The 19,806-nt window shown below is 36.7% G+C and overlaps 1 protein-coding gene and 1 pseudogene across 2 annotated transcripts; both read left to right on the plus strand.

The window, feature by feature from the left end:
• Positions 1-525: 525 nt before the first annotated feature.
• Positions 526-5,027, plus strand: LOC143543688 (glucose-6-phosphate isomerase, cytosolic 1-like; annotated as a pseudogene).
• A 5,533-nt stretch (positions 5,028-10,560) lies between these two features.
• LOC143543707 (protein ESSENTIAL FOR POTEXVIRUS ACCUMULATION 1-like) lies at positions 10,561-18,766 on the plus strand. 2 transcript variants are annotated; one of them, XM_077035967.1, is made up of 11 exons: positions 10,561-10,706; positions 11,687-11,775; positions 11,862-12,737; positions 12,805-12,922; positions 13,006-13,071; positions 13,148-13,846; positions 13,940-15,375; positions 15,406-16,145; positions 16,235-16,401; positions 17,854-17,913; positions 17,993-18,766. In XM_077035967.1, exons 1-11 carry the CDS (start codon positions 10,661-10,663, stop codon positions 18,388-18,390), a joined length of 4,695 nt encoding a protein of 1,564 aa, XP_076892082.1. In that variant the 5' UTR covers positions 10,561-10,660; the 3' UTR covers positions 18,391-18,766. The 2 variants fall into 2 exon arrangements, with proteins under 2 accessions (XP_076892082.1, XP_076892081.1); XM_077035966.1 differs by having other exon boundaries at positions 13,940-16,145.
• Positions 18,767-19,806: the final 1,040 nt, after the last annotated feature.

Genomic DNA, 19,806 nt, shown 5'->3' on the forward strand with positions numbered 1-19,806 from the left:
AGTTTTTTAACCAAGGAAAAGAGAGGGAAGGATAAAAAACGGAAGGGAAGAGAATGATATTTTTTTTAATTAGGTGTGTTCTTGAGTTTGAAGGAAGTTAAAGGAAAGGAAAGGAAAGGAAAGGATAATTATGTTATCCTTATTAATCATCCACTTTTTGAAGGATAACTTATTAAGAAAATACACTAATTTAATTTCTCCTAACTCCTACTCATTTCCTTTCCATTATAAAAAAAACTCAATATCACTTTCTTAGTTTTCTTTTCTTTTCCATTCTAAAAAAACTCATTAAAGAAAAGAGCGTTAGTGTTAGTGTTATTTTCATTTTAATCTCTCATTCAACAATCGACTGATAATTCATAAACTCATCAAGATTGCAAATTGGTAATCGTTCTTGAATCTTGATCATCTCCAGGTAATTTATATCCTCTCAAACCCCTTTACTCATTTCAACGTAATCTTACCATTCAATCAAATCAGAACATGCTGTGTCTGTGTGGAATTGATTTCAATTTTATATCTTTTCTTGATAATCATTGCAGATGGCTGCTTTAATCTCTGACTCTGCACCATGGAAACACCTCAAGGTCATTCAAGTTTCTTCATTTCTTTCTGCCATTGCATTTCATTCATTATTATTTATTATTATTATTATTATTATTATTATTATTTGCAGGCCCATGTTGGGGAAATTGATAAAAGGCATTTGCGTGATTTGATGAGTGACACTGACAGATGCAAGTCCATGATGTTGTATGTATGATTGTTTAAACCTCTTATTATCAACTAGTACCATATGTTTATGTTTACTTTTTAACACTAAATTTGTGAAGTTTTGAGTAGAGTTTTTAGGTTCCAAAATCATATTGGATTCTATAGCATATGCAAATTTAATGATTTTTTTTAACCTTTTGGATTTGAGTGATTAGTGTCTGTGTTCATTTTGGTTTTATTTAGTGAGTTTGATGGAATATTCTTGGACTATTCACGTCAGCGCGCCACTGTTGATACGGTGTCCAACCTCTTTAAACTTGCCGAGGTAGATGTAACAACATTATCATTTTATTTATTTATGAAATATTGTTATTAGCCACCAAAAAAACCGAAAAAGAAGTGAAATATTTTCTGATCGGTTTTGTTATTTTATAATGCAGGAAGCACGTCTGAAACAAAAGATTGATAGTATGTTCAATGGGGAGCATGTAAGTAAAGCTATAAACTTTAATCTATTCAGATATTACTTCTGAAAAAGTTTGAGAAAATAGCTGAGCCAGTTTGATATATACCTCAGATAAACAGCACAGAGAACAGGTCAGTGCTGCATGTAGCTCTTCATGCTTCAAAGGACACAACAATAAACAGCGATGGAAAGAATGTGGTACCCGATGTTTGGCAAGTTTTGGACAAAATCCGTCAGTTTTCAGATAAAGTTCGCAATGGATCTTGGGTAGTTATTCTTATTATAAACTGATTGTATGAAACTTATTATTATTTATATATAATAATAATATACTTAGTAAACATTCAACATGCTTTAGGTTGGAGCCACGGGTAAAGCATTGACAAATGTGATTGCTATTGGTATTGGTGGAAGCTTCCTTGGCCCATTGTTTGTGCACACTGCTCTTCAAACGGGTCAGCTTTTTAACTTCACATGTGAACTAGATATTAATAAGTTCATCAAAATTAAAAATTTGGGAATTTGCAGATCCTGGGGCGAGTAAATTAGCAGGAGGGCGCCAGCTTCGCTTGTAAGTATGCAAAATCTTTTAGGCAATGATCTTACTTATTATTATTTTTTATATTTGGGTATTTTATGTATTCTGGCTAATGTTGATCCAGTAGACGATGCAAGAAATATTTCAGGCTTGAATCCCGAGACCACTTTAGGTGACATAACTTTATTTTCTGTATTAGTTTGTATATATTTCAGGTGACATAAAACATTAGTTTCGTTTATGATTAATGATGTCTTCATGTATTTAATGCAGTTGTTGTGGTTTCAAAGACTTTTACTACAGCCGAGACGATGTTGAATGCTCGGACATTGAGGGAATGGATCCCGTCTGCTTTAGGGTTAGTGCACCATTTTATGTTTCTATCAATATTTTTGGATCTGATAACAATCCATTTTTATATATTGTGTTCATACTAAACATATCATTTCGCTGATTTCAGGTCGCAGGCTGTTTCAAAGCATATGGTTGCTGTTAGCACAAATCTTAAGGTTTTATTCTTTACCGTTTTTTTCGCTTTAATGCTAAGGAGTAATTTGGTCATTTCTAAAAAAAATCAACAGGAAAGTTAACCTCTATCTACTTTAAGACAAATGGTGTTACCTTTTACTGTTTGAGAAAACTATTGGACTAAAGATGTAACAATTTCTAGCTTTTACCTTTCAATATATTTAATGCAGCTTGTGGAGAAATTCGGGATTGATCCTAATAATGCTTTTGCATTCTGGGATTGGGTTGGAGGCCGTTACAGTGGTAAGATAGATAATCTTTTATTATTTAGTTAAACAAATAGTAAAAAAAAAATTTATAAATTAGTGTGATATGTGATTAATGATGTTGACCCGCTTTAGTTTGCAGTGCTGTTGGAGTGTTACCTTTATCTCTCCAATACGGTTTTTCAGTCGTTGAAAAGTACATTAACATTTGAACTTTGAACTTCATTTCTCATTAGATGATTTTACCAAATTTACTAAATCTTTTACTTATAGGTTTCTAGAAGGTGCTAGAAGCATTGATCAGCATTTCCAATCCACCCCTTTTGCGAGCAATATACCTGTATGTGTACATTAGTTGACTTGCTACATTTTTATCATGTCCTTGTGGTTATTTAACATACTAAACATTTTATTCGTTTCGTTCCAGGTTCTTTTAGGTTTGTTGAGCGTATGGAATGTCTCGTTTCTTGGATATCCTGCACGAGTGAGTTTTATTATTTATAATATCTCACCTGCTTAGGCTTCTAAACAAACTGAACGAATATGAACATTTAAACAGACAGGGTTTTCTTGTTTGTGTTCGTTTATTTAAAAAAAATGAGTGTGTTCGTGTTCGTTTATTGACAGTATAAACGAACAGTTCACAAATGAATATAACTGAGCTAAAACCAGTTAAAAGTAATGTGAACAACAACGTGTTAGGCCTAATAAGTTATTAAGACTTAACCAAGTTGTAATGGGACAAAAAGTTTTTGATAAACAGATTAATGAATGTAAACTAACAACATAAGTGAGTTTAAACAAGCTTAAATGGACGAATGTTCGTGAACATATGAACGAACAAGATATTTGTTCATTTTTGTTTAACTAAAACAAAATGTTTTGTTCATGTTCGTTCGAACATAAACAAACTTCCTGCCGAACAGTTTGCAGACTGTTCACTGATAGCTTGGTTCGTTTACAGGATTGAGACGCTTAAACCGTTCTTAGTTGAATTTTATCATGGTTTTTGTATCTTCACCAGGCTATTCTACCTTACACTCAAGCTCTTGAAAAGCTTGCTCCACATATTCAACAGGTATGTTATTATTTTTATGGCACGTGTCATACTTGTTTAAAAATTTTATTTTCATTTCTTATGTGGGGTCTTAAAACTTTTTATTATAGGTTAGTATGGAGAGTAATGGGAAAGGAGTATCTATTGATGGTCTTCGCCTTCCGTTTGAAGCGGGCGAAATTGATTTTGGTGAGCCCGGAACAAATGGCCAACATAGTTTTTACTAATTAATTCATCAGGTAGGTGTGTGCGTACTGTGATTGAGATTTAATTCTTTTATAGTTAAGTGTATGTCAACCGCTTGCATATGGTTTCATATTTGCTGAAATCGCTGTTTCTAAATTATTGATTTTGGAGTCTTCAGGAGCGTGTTATTCCTTGTGATTTTATTGGTGTTGTCAAGAGTCAACAACCCGTCTATCTTAAAGGTACTGTTTAATGTTCCTCTGTTTTAGTAGGGGCAGTTTCTGACACGACATGGAAATAATCATGTTTTGGGTCGTGACATGTAACTCGTTTAATAAACATGTTGTGTTCGGCTTGACATATTAAACTTGTTTAATTTAACGGGTTGTGTGTGGATTGATCTATTTAACCTATGTAACTAAACAAGTCGACCCGTTTAATTAAAAGGGCAATATAGCAACCCGTTAGACCAATTTATTACAACCTGTTTAACAAGTTTACAACTTGATCACACCCCATCAACCCATTTACAACCTGCCTACCCGTCTGACTCGTTTAGATAAATTGGTTAAAACCGGTCGTGTTTGGATTCAACCCGCTACCCCGACACCGTTTGCCACTCTGACTTCTTTGTTCCTTTATCCAATCTTTGTTTATCAATGCAATTTGGTTGCAGATGAAGTGGTAAATAACCATGATGAGCTCATGTCCAACTTTTTTGCACAACCTGACGCTCTTGCTTATGGGAAGGTAATTTTGATTCCTTAACCTCTTAGAATGTGAAGTATCGCATTAACTTAACATATAAATAAACGTAAAGATATCATTTTTAATATATAGTTTTACCAACAGTATCTTGTTTTCGTTCCAGACCCCCGAACAATTGCAAAGTGAGAGCGTTGCAGCTCATCTTGTTTCTCACAAGGTAATTAATTTTCTTCATCATTTTAATTCTTTTTGCATGCAATCAAGCTCTTGGTCACTAATTTCATTTTCATCACCAGACCTTTACCGGGAATAGACCGTCACTAAGCCTTCTACTTCCATCATTGGATGCTTATAGAATTGGACAGGTATTGTAGCCCTGGTGAAATCTATGTATCTGGTGCTGACATCATCTTACAAAACCTGTTTTTCTTGCCTGTTTAGTTACTAGCTATATACGAGCACAGAATTGCTGTCGAAGGTTTCGTCTGGGGAATCAATTCTTTTGATCAATGGGGCGTTGAATTAGGAAAGGTATGCATGATAAAAAAGAAAATATATATTTTTTCTCATGAAATAGATAATAATATTATCTTATCAAATTACAATCATTAGCATCACAAGTGAGAAAGCAACTTCACGCTTCACGTAAGAAAGGAGAATCAGGGCTTCAACTTTAGTACTACAAAGTTGCTAACAAGATATCTTGAGGTACAAAAATGCTGAACATAACGTTTAAGAAGAATTATGGAATGTTGTTGTTTGTTAACACTAAATTTGGTTTTGGCAGGCGAGTGCAGACGTGCCTTCAGAACCCACGACACTTCTGCCAAAGATGTAATCACTTACTATAATGTACGACACTGACTTGCTTCTTTTTGTAACTGCATGACTCATAATAATCCCTGCCATTTTGAGTTGATCCAGATTGATGTAACTATTGTCTTGATTTTCTGTATAAGATGCTAGTTATGGAATAAAATTATGGTACTTTGTTATGATTGAATATTGAATGTTACTGCAAATTTAAGAAAAACTTGAAAGTGGGTTAACTGCACACGAACTGTTTTGATGAAATGTTTCAACAACCTCAACTTTAGGTTAAGGTCATTGACCACCTTTCATTTCAGACTTGGCATGTGAATGGTTGGAAATTATTAATAAAAAACTTTTAATAACAATCTAAAAGAACCTATTATAAAGCACAAATTTTAAGAAACATATCATTTTATATTATATAATAAGTGAATTAGATAAATGGTTTGTTTGCATCTAAAGCCACCCTTCAACAAAGTCAACATATGCCTTCTAAATACACCAAACTTTCATTTCTTCTTTCTGATTACCAACAATGGTGCTTCTGCTTCCTCCTGCACCCTTCTCTCTTCTCTACATTCTCTCCATTGTCACTCTTTACTTGATGATATGCTACGCGGTCATCGGATACATTGCCAAGTCAAGAGTCAACTCCCATGAAGTTCACCAACCGCCTTCCGGGTTGTCTTCGGAAGAGTTGCAAAAGTTGCAATGTTTTAGTCACAGAGTCAATGAAGGCGATGAAGAAACGTTAAGTTGCGCGATATGTTTGGATGATTTTATAGATTTTCAGGTATGCAAAAGGTTTCCAAGTTGTGAACATGTGTTTCATAGTCATTGTATTGATCTTTGGTTGGTTCATAGAAGAACTTGTCCAATTTGTAGGACTACTTTTGATCACTTGCTTCATATTGTTTAAGGCTTTTTTTTGTATTTTCATTTTCTTGTTTTGAAAATATTGGGATTTTTTTTAACTTCTGTTAGTATTTTTTTCTTCCTTTTTACTTCTTTTAGTATATTTTATTTTCTTCACCAAACTAATTTGTTTGCATTTAAATAAAAGAATGGTAGGTTGGTAAATGTGACAAGAATGCATTATTTGATATATACCTTAAATAGAGATATGTTACTTAATGGATTTGTTATGCTTTCAACATCAAGATTATGTAGAATGATTCTCACGTTCAATAATTTACTAGTACAATTATTATAAACTTGCTTTATTATTAAAAGGAAATTGTTTTGGTTTATATATATAAAATAAAAAAGTAAACTCTAACTTAAAAACACATTATTTGTACCTAAATATGATGACCCTGACTTTACACTGAATGACATGTGTGTTTCATTGTTTGGCTTGAATTTTAAAGTTTGATTTGTTCAATATGTCCCTACATAACATGATCGATAACGATAAATCTATGCATCGACTATGCGCATTTTATGCACCACTGTTCATCAACATGTGATCTTTTGGTATTGGTCATGGTGTGTTACTTGACATTGACATAAACGTATCATTTTAGCATCATCATTCATTTCTCCCTTTAGTTTTATATGAACCATCCACGTGAAATCCAAGTATAAAGCTGATATTTCATTTTAAAAAATGGCAATGTTTCTTTATGTTAAAATCGTCATATTACAAGAAAAAATTGTCTTTATTAAACATTAGAGAGAAAATAAACGACCCAAAATTGGTATAGTGCTTGTAGGGTTGTTATGTTATATATCAGAGGACTACATGAAGGATTGGATTTGGCTCGGTTTATTTAATAGAGTTTGGTGTATTTTTGTTAACTTCAATTTATTGTCAATAGACTATATAGTTTATGCAACTGTGGTTATTTTGGTTATCGACGACGTGATGAACACAACGTCGGTTATGTTTGTTATTAAGAAAAACGAGGATCAAGCTATGATGAGTTTTAATTTTCCATACATACTAAATATCCATAACTAGATGTGTTAAATCTAAAGAATTGAGTTAGGTCTCATTCTAAGTATTGTTTGGTGGTGAACCCACATGTAATGGTAATATTCGAGGTTTCGTATTTTGAAAATGTTGTAAAATTTCTACTTTTAACACTTAAAAGAATTTGTTTTTCGATATTGCACAATCCACAATGATGAATTTGCGAGAAATATCACCCATCTTGTTGCTAGATAATGATAAAAAAAATGCATCTTGATTGAATAATAAAATCAATTTAAACACACATTTTGAACAAAATAAATTAACAAAGTAATAAATTAATTAAATGCCTGTCGGACCTGAGGGACCCCCAAGGTGAGCTCCTTTTGTTGCGCTCGTGCATGGGGGTTGCTAAGTTAGTGTTTGGGCTCCGGACCTGTCAGCCTGAACATGTCAAAGAGGCTGTGTCCATCTTTGATGCGGGCCTGCGGGGGGCAATTGAAAATATTGTTGTGTGTGGAGGACCGCATTTTGGGGACCTCCAGTGGAGGTTGGCTTCCTTCCCTATGCGTTGTGGAGGCTTAGGAATTTTCTCGGCTGAGGATGTCTCCGCATATGCCTTTGTGGCTTCCAGGTCCCGGTCGTGGAAATTGCAGGACCACATCCTGCGAAACGTTGGTGTTATGGGGGTAGATCCTGACTACTCTTTTGCACTTGGTAATATTGGAACAACTCTCCCGGACCTTGATATAGGCGGTTTTACTGATAAGGAGACCGCCCCCAAGAAACCTCGACAAACCTTGGCGAGTGCTCTTTATGGTAAACACATACATGATTTGGAGGAGCGATTCGATATGAAGTCGAGACAAAATGCAGTTTTAGCTTGTCTCAAGGGGGCTCATGCCTAGGATTTTTTGACTGTTGTGCCCATTGAAGGTCTTGGGCAACGGATGTCGGCAGTTGAATACAGAGTCATCCTTAAATACCGGCTTATGATTCCTCTTGTCCCTCCAGATGAATCATGGCCCATTTGTAAAAAAGCTTGTTTAGATAGATTTGGTGAGCATGCCCTCCGCTGTAAGGAATTGCCGGGATTCAAGTATCGTCATGACTGGGTTAGAGATGTCTTATGGGATGTGCTTAGACGTGCCGGGATCTCAGCCAAGAAAGAGGCACATGTTAACTTTTTGACTGATCCGCGAGAGTGTAGATCTACCCTGCGTCCTGCGGATGTTCTGGTGTTTGGCTGGGCGGGGGTAAGCATGCGTGTGTTGACCTCACTGGGGTGTCCCCGTTGGTGGGGCTGAGAGACAGTGGCTTCGTACCGTGACAGGCGGTTTTGAGAGCGGAATCTAGGAAGGTTGCTAAGCATGAGACAGCGTGTTTGGAGAATCAGCACGTGTTCATTCCATTTGCCTTCGACACTTTTGGATCCATAGCTCCTGAGGCGGTTCACTTCTTGGAGCGGGTGCAAAAGGTGGTCCACAGTGACTCGCAGAGCCCGAGGAACCAAGGATTTATATTTAGTAGAATAGGCTTTGCGATTCAAAAGGGGATAGCGGCGCAGCTTGTTGCTCGCTCACCTATTATCCAGATGTAGCTCGATTTGTGTTATATATAAAAAATCATAAAAACAAACTTTAATAGGTGAAAAAAATAAGACAGTAGTATATCAAATAAGCTAATTATTAATTGAAAGTAAAAGTTACTTTCAAAATTCATTTTTTTAAGAAATATTGAGTAGCAAGTATCCATATGTTGTAATGCTTGTGGTTGACTATTGAGTTTACCCAAGTACCTTACATTTGTAAACCAAAAGTCTAGCTTAACAACGTTACCGTACACATGGGATATGTATAACAGTACGAGCTTAAATGTAAAACGTAACAAATTAAATACATGATATCTTCAATTTTTTTTATTCTTTGAGTTTGATCTTTCTTTCATTGAGAAATAACTTCTAGAAATACACACACACATATATATATTCAATTCAACGTCAAACATATGGTTGTGTAGTGTTTTCTAATATTTAGTATTGTGTTTCTTTTTATGTTAGGATGTTTTTACTTGTTGGGCTTTAATGACCTTTAACTACTACTCACTTGATTCATGAGGCATTAGCAAAGAATAAATGCTTGTTGGATTGGATTCGTATGGGCATAGCTTTGAGGGGCATAAGTCCAATATGAGCCTAGCGCATAATTGGTTACAAGTGTGTTTTGATAAAAAGAGGAGAAGAAGTGTATATGTCTTCATCTTCTCAATCGTTGAAGACCATCTTTGAGATTCTAATAAACTCAATGTATTATGTATGCTATTATCAAGTTTCTCATAAAAGTCTTGTAGCTCTTAATCCTTTGATTCGATTGTCTATGCTCATTTTGCGATATTGTGAGATTCTTGTTTGAGAGTTTGAGAAGTCTCATTAAATATTTTTTTAAGATTTCATGTTTGAGACGTACCACTTGTCTCCATCGTCATTGTTGACTGAAAATGTGTCGATAATATTATCTTCACTCAACAACATCATACGTAATACCTTAAGAGTCAAACTATGAGAAATCGACTACGTATGAGATCTTGTTGGTAACAAATTTTAATCGACAAGTTTGTGCTTGAGAGCATCTCTGATATGCAATTGTTTGACATTTTTTGAAGAGCGAGTAGATGAGGTGGATGTAAAAAGGTGCATGAAGTACTTGGAGACCAACGGCCAAGAATGGCTTAAACACATTCAATTGTTAGTTTTACAGTTGAGCTACGATCTTATCAAAATTAAAAATGTAACCCCAACAATTATTGATAAAAAAAATTAATACATATTCTTCCCAATAAAGTAAAGAAAAACTAGTTTTTACAATACAATGATACATGTAAGTAGAGATGATATACAAATAAACAACGAAACATCTAAAAATTCTATATTAAAGCCACCCAGATCAACACCAAACTAGAAACATGTTAATTGCTACTTTAATTCCATGAATATAAACTCACATAACACATTAAAAAAATTACATAAAAATAAAAAAATCAAATCATAGCTTACGTAACAAATCAACCATTAAAGATTCAATTAACTCGGAGACACACTTTAAACACAGCTCACGTCATTCCCACACATCCTTTGACTAATTAATCAAGTAAAGATATGTAGTGTTATACTGTCAGGGAGCTGATACGATAAGTCAGACATAATAATTAATATCCGGTATTCAAGGACACCACATGATGTTACAAACATGATGAGTAAGTAACACCGACAAGAAATGACAGAATAATCTATGTCCAGGATTCAAGGACAACACATGACGTTACAAACCCTAATATCGTAAAACTTAATTTTATTATTTTATTATTTTTATTATTATCTCAAGTGAGTCAGTACGTTTGCCCTTGCGTTGCTGATATATTATTTCCCCCGCATTCGTGTCTATCTCGCTCACACTTTCTTTCAGCAGTCAAAACACAAACCAAACCCTTGGCGTCTGTGTGTATTCGATCATCATTTCATTTCATTTCATCAATGGCCGGTATCGATTCTCCACTCAACACCTCTCAGATCTCCAGAGGTTACTTTCTTACTTACTTAATCAATTACCTAATTCCTCTCTTCATTTCAATAAACCCTATCTTATTATGTCTATTGATTATCATTCGCCAAGTTGTTGTTTTTGTTATCTGTTGCTGGTTTTTCAGCCGCTAAATGTGACGGATATCTGTTCGCCGTTTTGTATTTCTCGTTAGGGCTTGTATTTATTTGTTTGTGTACGGAATGGTTAGGAAGAGGTGTTGTATTGACGATGTGACTCTACGGTGGGATATTTAGGGTTTTGAAACTAATTTATGTTGAGGTTGATTCATAGGGTTTCAAGTGTGTTCTGAGAGTGACATCAGTTAGTGCTTTCTTTTGTTATCATATATATGTTTAAAAGGTCCTATATGGTGAGGCTAAATTGCTGTTTCATGCTTATATGCTCTGATGAAACGGAGGTGCACTGATAACAATTTGCAGTTCAGTTTTTGATTTTTGTAGTTTTAAAGTTTACAAAAGTTAACATTTAAAGGTTGATTTATGTATTTTTACTCTCCACAAAGAGTTGTCTGTGTTTAAACTGTGCAGGCAATTAGTAGTATGCTACTTACGGATTTATTTTATGTGTTTGTAGCTATAAGCACTATTTAATGATGCTTATGTGTTCAAAAAGCGAGGATAATGAATAAAATGGTTTTTTAATGAGTACTTTAAACGTGTGTTTGTCGTGATTCAGTTTTATAAAAATGACATTAATATCTTAACACTGGTCTTGAATTTGTTATTTCTACAAAAAAATTGGTTTATATCTGACTCAGGTTCACTTGGATAAAAGTTTAGACTTTATGCTTTCTGTTACTGATGAGACATCTAGGCTGTAATGAAGTTATTTTAACGATACTATCTTGTTGAACTTTCTGCATGATAGTTAATTCTGCTCTTGGTTACTTGATACTTATTGAATGTATATCTTATGTGGATTTGCTAATTGTTTCTTTTGGTTGTTTAATTGCGTAGATGGGCATGGGACCGACAGTTCCATTCCGCTTTCACCACAGTGGCTTTTCTCTAAACCTGGAGAGAACAAGGCAGGAGCTTTAACTGGAGTATGTGGCAGTTGTACCTTTTACACACAGAAGCTTCACGTATTTTCAGTTTTGGTTGCTGAGTACCTTTCTTTCTTTGTTTACAGGATGGCCCCACCAGTCCTTTTCCAACATTTGGCAACCGCATGGAGTTTATGAAATCACCTGGAAATGACAACCACACCCTTGATTCCCAAAAGAAGAAGGATGTGTTTAGGCCATCTGTGCTTGATAACCGTGAAAGGTGGCGTGATGAGGAAAGAGAGACAAACACCTTTCACAAGGACAGGTGGCGGGAGGGTGATAAAGAAGTTGGAGTTGGGGAGAACCGCAAGGTGGACAGGTGGACTGACAACTCATCTGGAAAACACTATGGTGAATCACGTCATGTGCAATCTGAAAAATGGGGTGAGTCTGGTAACAAGGATGCAAACCATGATCAGACTCAGAGGCGTGAGAGTAAGTGGAACACACCATCTGAAAAATGGGTTGATTCTGGTAACAAGGAAGCAAACCATGATCAGACTCAGCGGCGTGAGAGTAAGTGGAACACAAGGTGGGGCCCAGGTGACAAGGAAACTGATGTCGCACATGAACATGACGTCCTTCGTGAACGGGAGGCTGACCATCCTCGCCCATGGAGATCCAACTCAGCACTCAACCGAGGAAAAGTTGACCCGCCACATCAGCAAAGCCCGGGTTTAAACAAGCCGACTCCTATGTTTTCTCATGGCCGGGGACGTGGTGAACATTATAATCCAACGTTTTCTGTTGGGCGAGGAAGGGGTGTCCCTGTAGGTGAGAAAGAAAATGATGATTTGTCACTTATGAGGTATAGCAGGACAAAGCTGCTTGATGTGTACAGGATAACTGATATGAAAGCAAGTGGAATGATGCTAGATGATGTGGTACCAGTTCCATCACTAACACAGGATGAAGTACTGGATCCACTTGCGCTTACTTCACCTACTCCGGAAGAATTGGTAAGGTTAAATAGTAAGTCACTTTTTGTAAAACTTATCAGGAATAATGTATTCATTTTGTTGGCAGTTTATATTGAAGGGGATCGACAAAGGGGACATTCTAAGTAGCGGTGCTCCTCAAATTACTAAAGATGGATCAGGTGGACTTAATGCGGTTGATGCTCAGTCAAGAAGAACCAAATTTGGTACACAAAATGCTATTTATCAATATTTTCTATATGTAAGAGTGAGTTTGTTATATGATCAATATATATGGCTTTTTGAGCAGGGAGTAGAGAAGATCTGCTGCTTGCTTCTGACAACTATAGAGATGAAACTACTGACAGCTTTAAAAGTATTTATTCAGATTACTTTGTGTTATTTTCCGACACTTGAAATTTTGAGAATTGACAATCAATTTCTGTTTGCAGTAACGGGAGAAAGTGGTTCTTATATAAAAAATGATGACAAAGGAGATATTAGAGAATCAAGGATGCCAGGTCAGCCTGGTGTACCTTGGAGATCATTATCAGTTGGACAACGTGGTCAACCAAACTCAGGTGACTTAAGGGACTTGCCTGATGACATGAGGACATGGTCACAACCTCAAAAGGATATGTCCAATGAATGGAGTAGCAGCAGTTTAACTAGTCCAGTTATCAAAAGGCAGCCACCTGGAATTATAGACCGAGAAGAAACAAGGACAGTTTTTCAGCCTCAGCCCTCACCTGAAGACCTAGTTCTTTTTTACAAAGATCCTCAAGGTGCGATTCAAGGTCCGTTTACTGGCAGTGATGTCATAGGGTGGTTTGAAGCTGGATACTTTGGGATAGATTTGCTTGTACGTCTTGCAAATGCACCACAAGACTCACCATTTGCATTACTTGGTGATGTCATGCCTCACCTGCGTGCAAAAGCCAGACCGCCACCTGGGTTTACTCCGGCCAAACAAACTGAAATCAATGATGTATCCAGTATGCCTGGTTTTATCACTAGTGGTAGTAGTAAGGTTCAAGCAGGGTTGGGTGACCATGCTATGATGAAAAACGACCCAGTTTTTCAACATGGTTCATCTAAAGAAGCTGAGAATAGGTTTATAGAGTCTCTCATGAGTGGTGGTCTTTCTGAAGGTCTGTTTTAAAATTGAATTTGCTTTCATAGTTTAGAACAGGTGGTATGATGTTTGTTATATTTTTTTATGATCAAATTTGTTTGCTTTACAGGTATGCAGGGATACTTTGGTAACTCTACCTCAATGCCAGCCAGAGGACCAGAGAGTGGAGATAACCTGTTCCAATTGGCCAAACTGATGCAGCTTGAAAGGCAAAAATCTTTGTCTAATCCTTACTCTCTTTGGTCTGGGAGTGGTCCTCAACCTGAAGTTCTTCAGGCAACCACAGTTCCACAATCAAACATGTTTTCAAACCCTTCAAATCCTGAAGTTATGTCCATTCTTCAAGGCTTATCAGACAGACCAACCTCCTCTGCAAACAGTTGGTCTAACTTCCCTGTTCAAGGTGGGTCCGGATTGGACAACTCACTTCATGGTCAACATTTTCCTGTTCAGCCGGGCTTTGGTGTCCAACAAAGACTGCCAACACAAAGTATGCCCTCGCTAGCAGGTTTACAATTTGACAATCCTTCTGGTCCACTAACCACTGAAAAGCTTCTTTCTTCTGGGCTCCCTCAAGATCAAATTTTAAGTTTATTGCAGCAGCAACACATGAATCCTCAGATTCCCATACCTACACAACATCTGTCAGTGCTGGATGAATATTTGTTGCTTAAGCAGCAGCAACAAAAACAAGAACAGATGCAGCAGCAGATGATGCGCCAGCAACTTCTCTCCCAAGTTCTCAAGGAGCAACATTCCATGCAACAAAGGTTTGGTGAACAGTCTTGTGGACCAATGTTGACACCTGGGCTATCTGTTCCCAATCCTTCAGTGGATCAACTTATATTCCCACCACATGAGACTTTGCAAAATCAAGTTCCTAATATGCCGGATACAATTGCTCATATGCCTGCAGTTGGCCCTCAAGCGTCTGTGCATTTACCACATCAGTTTATGGGCAATACAATGCAACAAAACGGAACTGAGGTGCAGGGGCAGAATTTGGAAGTTGATTTGAAAACAGGTCAAAATGATACGATTCCTGTTTCCAATGCTGGATTTTATTCAGAGCCTGTAGACCATTATGAAAAACATTTGGTTGGGGGATCTGTCGAAGATGATGCTAGTTTGCAGGAGCCACCAACTGATGTCATTGAGCCACCAATGGTTCAAAGTGAACAATGTAACGAAGTCTGTGCTCCGGAAGAAGAGAAACCAGTTGAAGTTCGTGAGGTTAAGAAAGCTTCTGAGAAGAAGTCAAAGAAACAGAAGGCTTCCAAGGCACAATCCTCTGACACAGTCAAGTCAGCATCTAAAACGCAGCAGCCTAAGCAATCTGAACCTGAATTGACCAAGGTCAATGAGGCTGAAGTTGTAGTCAACAAATCTAGTGTGGTTAATGAAGAGGATGCAATCGTTTATAGTGATGTTAACCCACAAGATAGCACACAAGTTCAAAGTAGCCAACGAGCTTGGAAGCCTGCTCCTGGGTTTAAGCCAAAATCACTGCTAGAAATTCAGCAGGAAGAGCAGCGGAGGGCCCAGGTCCAAGCTCAGGCTCAGGCTCAGGCTCAGGCTCAGGCTCAGGCCCAGGCAGAGATGACTGTTTCTGATCTTTCATCATCTTTAAAGTCAATGAGTATGTCTAGTACCCCTTGGACTGGAATTGTTGGCAATTTAGACAACAAGCCTATGGAAACCAAGCAAGATTGGAGCGCTTCTGATGTTTCCAAGAACCAGCAACAGCAGAATAAGAGCCAGTTGCATGATCATTTGGCTGAAGACGTTCAGCCCATGAAATCCAGTGAAAAGACATCTGCAACTTCTGATTTGATAGATGAAGGTAACTTCATTGAAACTAAAGAGTCAAAAAGGAGTCGCAAAAAATCTGCAAAAGCTAAAGCTGCATCAGCCAAGGTTGCTGTTGTTGCTCCTGTTGAAATACCTGTGAGCTCCAGTCCAAACGAGAAAACCAAAAGCTCACGTCAGGAGAAGGTTGCAGCGCCATTGCCAGCCATACCTTCTGGTCCTTCACTTGGAGATTATGTTGTCTGGAAAGGGGAGACTGCCACATCGGCACCTGCTCCAGCATGGTCTACTGATTCAGGTAAGGTTGCAAAACACACCTCTTTGAGGGACATTCTCAAGGAACAAGAGAAAAAGGGTTCTTCACAAATATCAGTGCCAACACTACCACAAAAACCTCAATCCCCTGTCAAGGCATCTCCTATCAAGATGATGTCACAATCCAAAAGCAGAATTGATGATGATCTGTTTTGGGGCCCATTAGATCACCCCAAGCAAGAAACAAAAGGGTATATCCTAAACTTTCCTTTTATCTTAATTAATGCATGTTTAACATTGATATTGCTTTCTTTAAAACATTTTTGGTTGATGCATGCAGGTCTGATTTTCCACAACTTGCAAATCAAGGAAGTTGGTCTAAGAACACTCCTGGAAAAGGAGTTTCTATAAGCCGACAGAAGTCTACTGGTGGCAGACCCGGAGTTTCTCTTTCCTCTTCTCCTTCATTGAAGGGAAAACAAGATCATGTGTTGGCTAAACGATCTGGTAAAGTCACTTTGTTTGCGATAATGTTAAGCTCCATAATGCTGATTAGTTTGTGGCAAAATGGGCAGGGTAACATGTTTGGGACGGGTTTGGGTCTGGACCAGTGGCTTTAAAAGCTGGTTATTTTGGTTTGGGTCAGAAACGGTATTAGCAAAAATGCGTATGGGTCGACACGGGTTATCTGAAAAAGTACTCGAAAGTTATCGACTTAAACTCCGCAGATTTTTTAACAATAGTCACATAAATCGCTCAGTTCCCCCGCGAATTTCGTATTGGTACATTTCGTACCGGGTCAGAATTCGTTTCGTTCCGATCGTGGGTTCAATTTGCGAACCAAGAACAGCAGTCGTTGATCCAATTGAACCTTAAAACATGTATTGGAATTGTTGGTACGTCGATTCAATTGAAGCCTAATTCGCGCACGATTGTACAACACTCCAATTCGATTGGGGGTTTTCTGAAATCGGTATTTAGTTGGGTTCAAGATTTGGCTCCCATGACCAAAATCCTAAAACGGTTTTCTGAAGTAGCAGCGCTGCTGCTATTTTTTCAGTTTTTTCTTCCATAAAACTTCATTTTTCACCCTCAAGTTTGTATTTTTATTAATATTAACCCTATACTTTACTACTAAAATTTATATATTACAATATAATATAGCTATTTCATAAAATTACATTTGAATATCTGTGATTCTGTGTATATAGGGTGGATTATAATAAAAAGAAATAGTTTTCTAGGAAGAGTAAGAATCAATCTAGGCCATTGGATTTATGATCTAATGGTTGAGATTGGTAGTTTTTAAACTACCAAATAGTTTCCTAGGATTAAGGATTTATGCTAAATAGTTTCTTAACTCTAAATTTTGTGTTATTCCTATTCTTCCTACAAAACTATGTATTTTTATTTTAACCCTTTTCTATATATATATATGTAATAAACAGAAAATTATATTATTAAATAAATAACTTTTATTTTTTAAAATATATATAACTTATATATTAATTTTTTAATTCCCTCGAACCATACCGGTTCGTACTGAAATGAACCTACCCTCCTCCGTACTGAATTCGTCTAGCCTAGCTAACCGTGTACCCGTACTGGAGTGTACCGCGATTTATGTGACTATGTTTTTAACCCAGTTTAGTTTAATATGCAGTTTTAGCGTGTTTTTAACACAACATTTTATAAGAACTCCTTTTTACATCGTTTTTCGCTTTTATAATATTGTAAACGGTATTTACAATGTAATCAGCATAACATGACAAAATATTTGAAAAAAGAAAAGATTGAAGGTCGTTTCAAACCATGAACACATTTGACAAATCTACTGCACTATATTTAAGAGGACCAATAGTTAAAACAGGATTATAAAATAACAGCCAAGTGAAGAGAAGACGGCTTCTTTTCAAACATTACTGAGATTGATTATAACTGTGTACTGTGATTATTCAGAGGCTATGGATTTCAGAAACTGGTGCAAGAGTGAATGTGCTAGACTTCTTGGATCTAAAGGTTTTACAAACTCTCACCTTGTTTTCAATGTTTTTATTTATATATTACATATTCACTTTTTTAAATGTTTTGGTTGTAGATACAAGTTTTCTGGAGTTTTGTTTGAAGCAATCCAGATCAGAAGCAGAGATCCTGCTCAAGGAAAACCTTGGATCTTATGACCCTGATCACGAGTTCATAGACAAGTTCCTCAATTACAAAGATTTCCTGCCTTCAGACGTGCTTAAGATCGCCTTCCAAGGTGGGAATGACCAAAAGGTGAGTGGAGATTTCAAATCCAGCAATGAAGGGCTTTTTTGGGACTCTGAGGTGGTTGGTGGCGGTAGTAAATCAGTGGCGGCAGATGGTGGTTCTGCTAAGGCAGGAGGAGGTAAGAAGAAGGGGAAGAAAGGAAAGAAGGTGAGTCCTGCGGTTTTAGGGTTTAACGTGGTGAGCAACAGGATTATGATGGGTGAGATCGAGACGATTGAAGACTAGGCGGTAGGCGGTGCATCAGGTGAGGGTTGGCTGGTTGGTTGTTTTTTTTATGATTGTAGTTGTAAATACTTTTGTCTCAAAGGAGAGAGTTGTCTGTTTGTCTGTCTGTCTGTCTGTCTGTACATGATAATTTTGGAGTTTAGGGTTTAAGAAGTGCTCCATCAATTTTGTGACCTTTTACTTGTTTCAACTGTAGAAGATACAACCCTAATAGCCGAATGGTTGGTAGGCTGGGAGTTTTATGAAGCTAGAAATGACATCTTTTGTGACCTTTAATTTGGGATAACATACAAGTTTTTTTCCTTTTATTTGCTACTTCTCAGTTCATACTATTTTGTTGTGTCTGTACTATAGAAAGATAATATTTTTATTTTGATTTGTTATAAAGTAAACAGATTAAGCTTCTTTATGAAAACCTTTTCTATAAAATGTATAAAGTTAATTAAATATAAAATGTTATAAGTTAAAAGTGTTCAAATAAACATAAATGGTTCTTTGAGTTTTACCCTAGTATAGCATTTCTTTTAAAAAATAGCTATTTTACAGTGAATCATGTATTCGTTTGGTGTTGGTCTTATTCATTCTTGTAACCAAGTTTTGCTATTTTGTGCGAGGCGTCATTTTGTTATGGCCTCTCTGTTCATGTTGCCAAAATCCAGTTCTTTTGTGGGAATCGACAAAGATGGTTCATAGCAACATTTGGCGTTTCTTTGTTCATTCTTGCTGTTATCACGACTGTAATTTGATGGTTGTCCACAACATTTGTCTGATCAAGCAAAGTATATCTCAAAGATCAAGCAAAGCATAAAAACAAACATTTGTTTATAAAATGGACTTAAATCTTAAAAAAACAAAAGATACAAACTGGGTTCACCAAAACAAGAATATTAGGGAAACATTATAATTATATAATGGTTCATATAGATTTTAATCCCATTTTTCTTCTCTAATTAAGCAGATTTTGATGTCTATGACGACGTCCCATCTCTTACAATATCTCATGTTAAAAAACTACTAAGTGTTTAGAAAAACTAAATTGCAAACATGAAATATGGTAAACCGGTTAAAGTCAATGGTGGGATCGCCACAATTATTTTGTGCAACCCAGGGTGGGGTCCTCTTACTCTTACCTCCTTAATAGAGAGGACAACGAGAGACTCAAATTGAATAAAATAAAATGTTCAATTTGCATTCTTTTAGGGACCACCGTTCTCCACCAAACCAGAAGAGGCTTTACAAGGCCTTTAAAGCCGTCTCATTTTTGCAACAGAGCCGAGCTTGAGCCTAACCGAGTTGTCTCGTTTAATTTCAAGCTTGAACCCACGCTAGCTTGACTCGTGAACCATGTTACAAAGCGCTCACCGACCCTTTTTTTGCTTGAATTCGCAACCGTGAGTTGGACGGTGGCTAAGATGG

This window comes from Bidens hawaiensis, unplaced genomic scaffold, assembly GCF_021521415.1.
Source record: "Bidens hawaiensis isolate Kalapana, Puna unplaced genomic scaffold, B.hawaiensis_p1.1 tig00013251_1, whole genome shotgun sequence".
In the NCBI taxonomy this organism is placed as follows: domain Eukaryota; kingdom Viridiplantae; phylum Streptophyta; class Magnoliopsida; order Asterales; family Asteraceae; genus Bidens; species Bidens hawaiensis.

Bases quoted from the DNA above. Each gene is read 5' to 3' on its own strand.
- LOC143543707 (XM_077035966.1), top strand. From the start codon at position 10,661: ATGGCCGGTATCGATTCTCCACTCAACACCTCTCAGATCTCCAGAG. The intron at 13,847-13,939 runs GTCTGTTTTAAA...TTTGCTTTACAG, and splicing joins GAGTGGTGGTCTTTCTGAAG to GTATGCAGGGATACTTTGGT. The intron at 16,402-17,853 runs GTAAAGTCACTT...GTGATTATTCAG, and splicing joins TGTGTTGGCTAAACGATCTG to AGGCTATGGATTTCAGAAAC.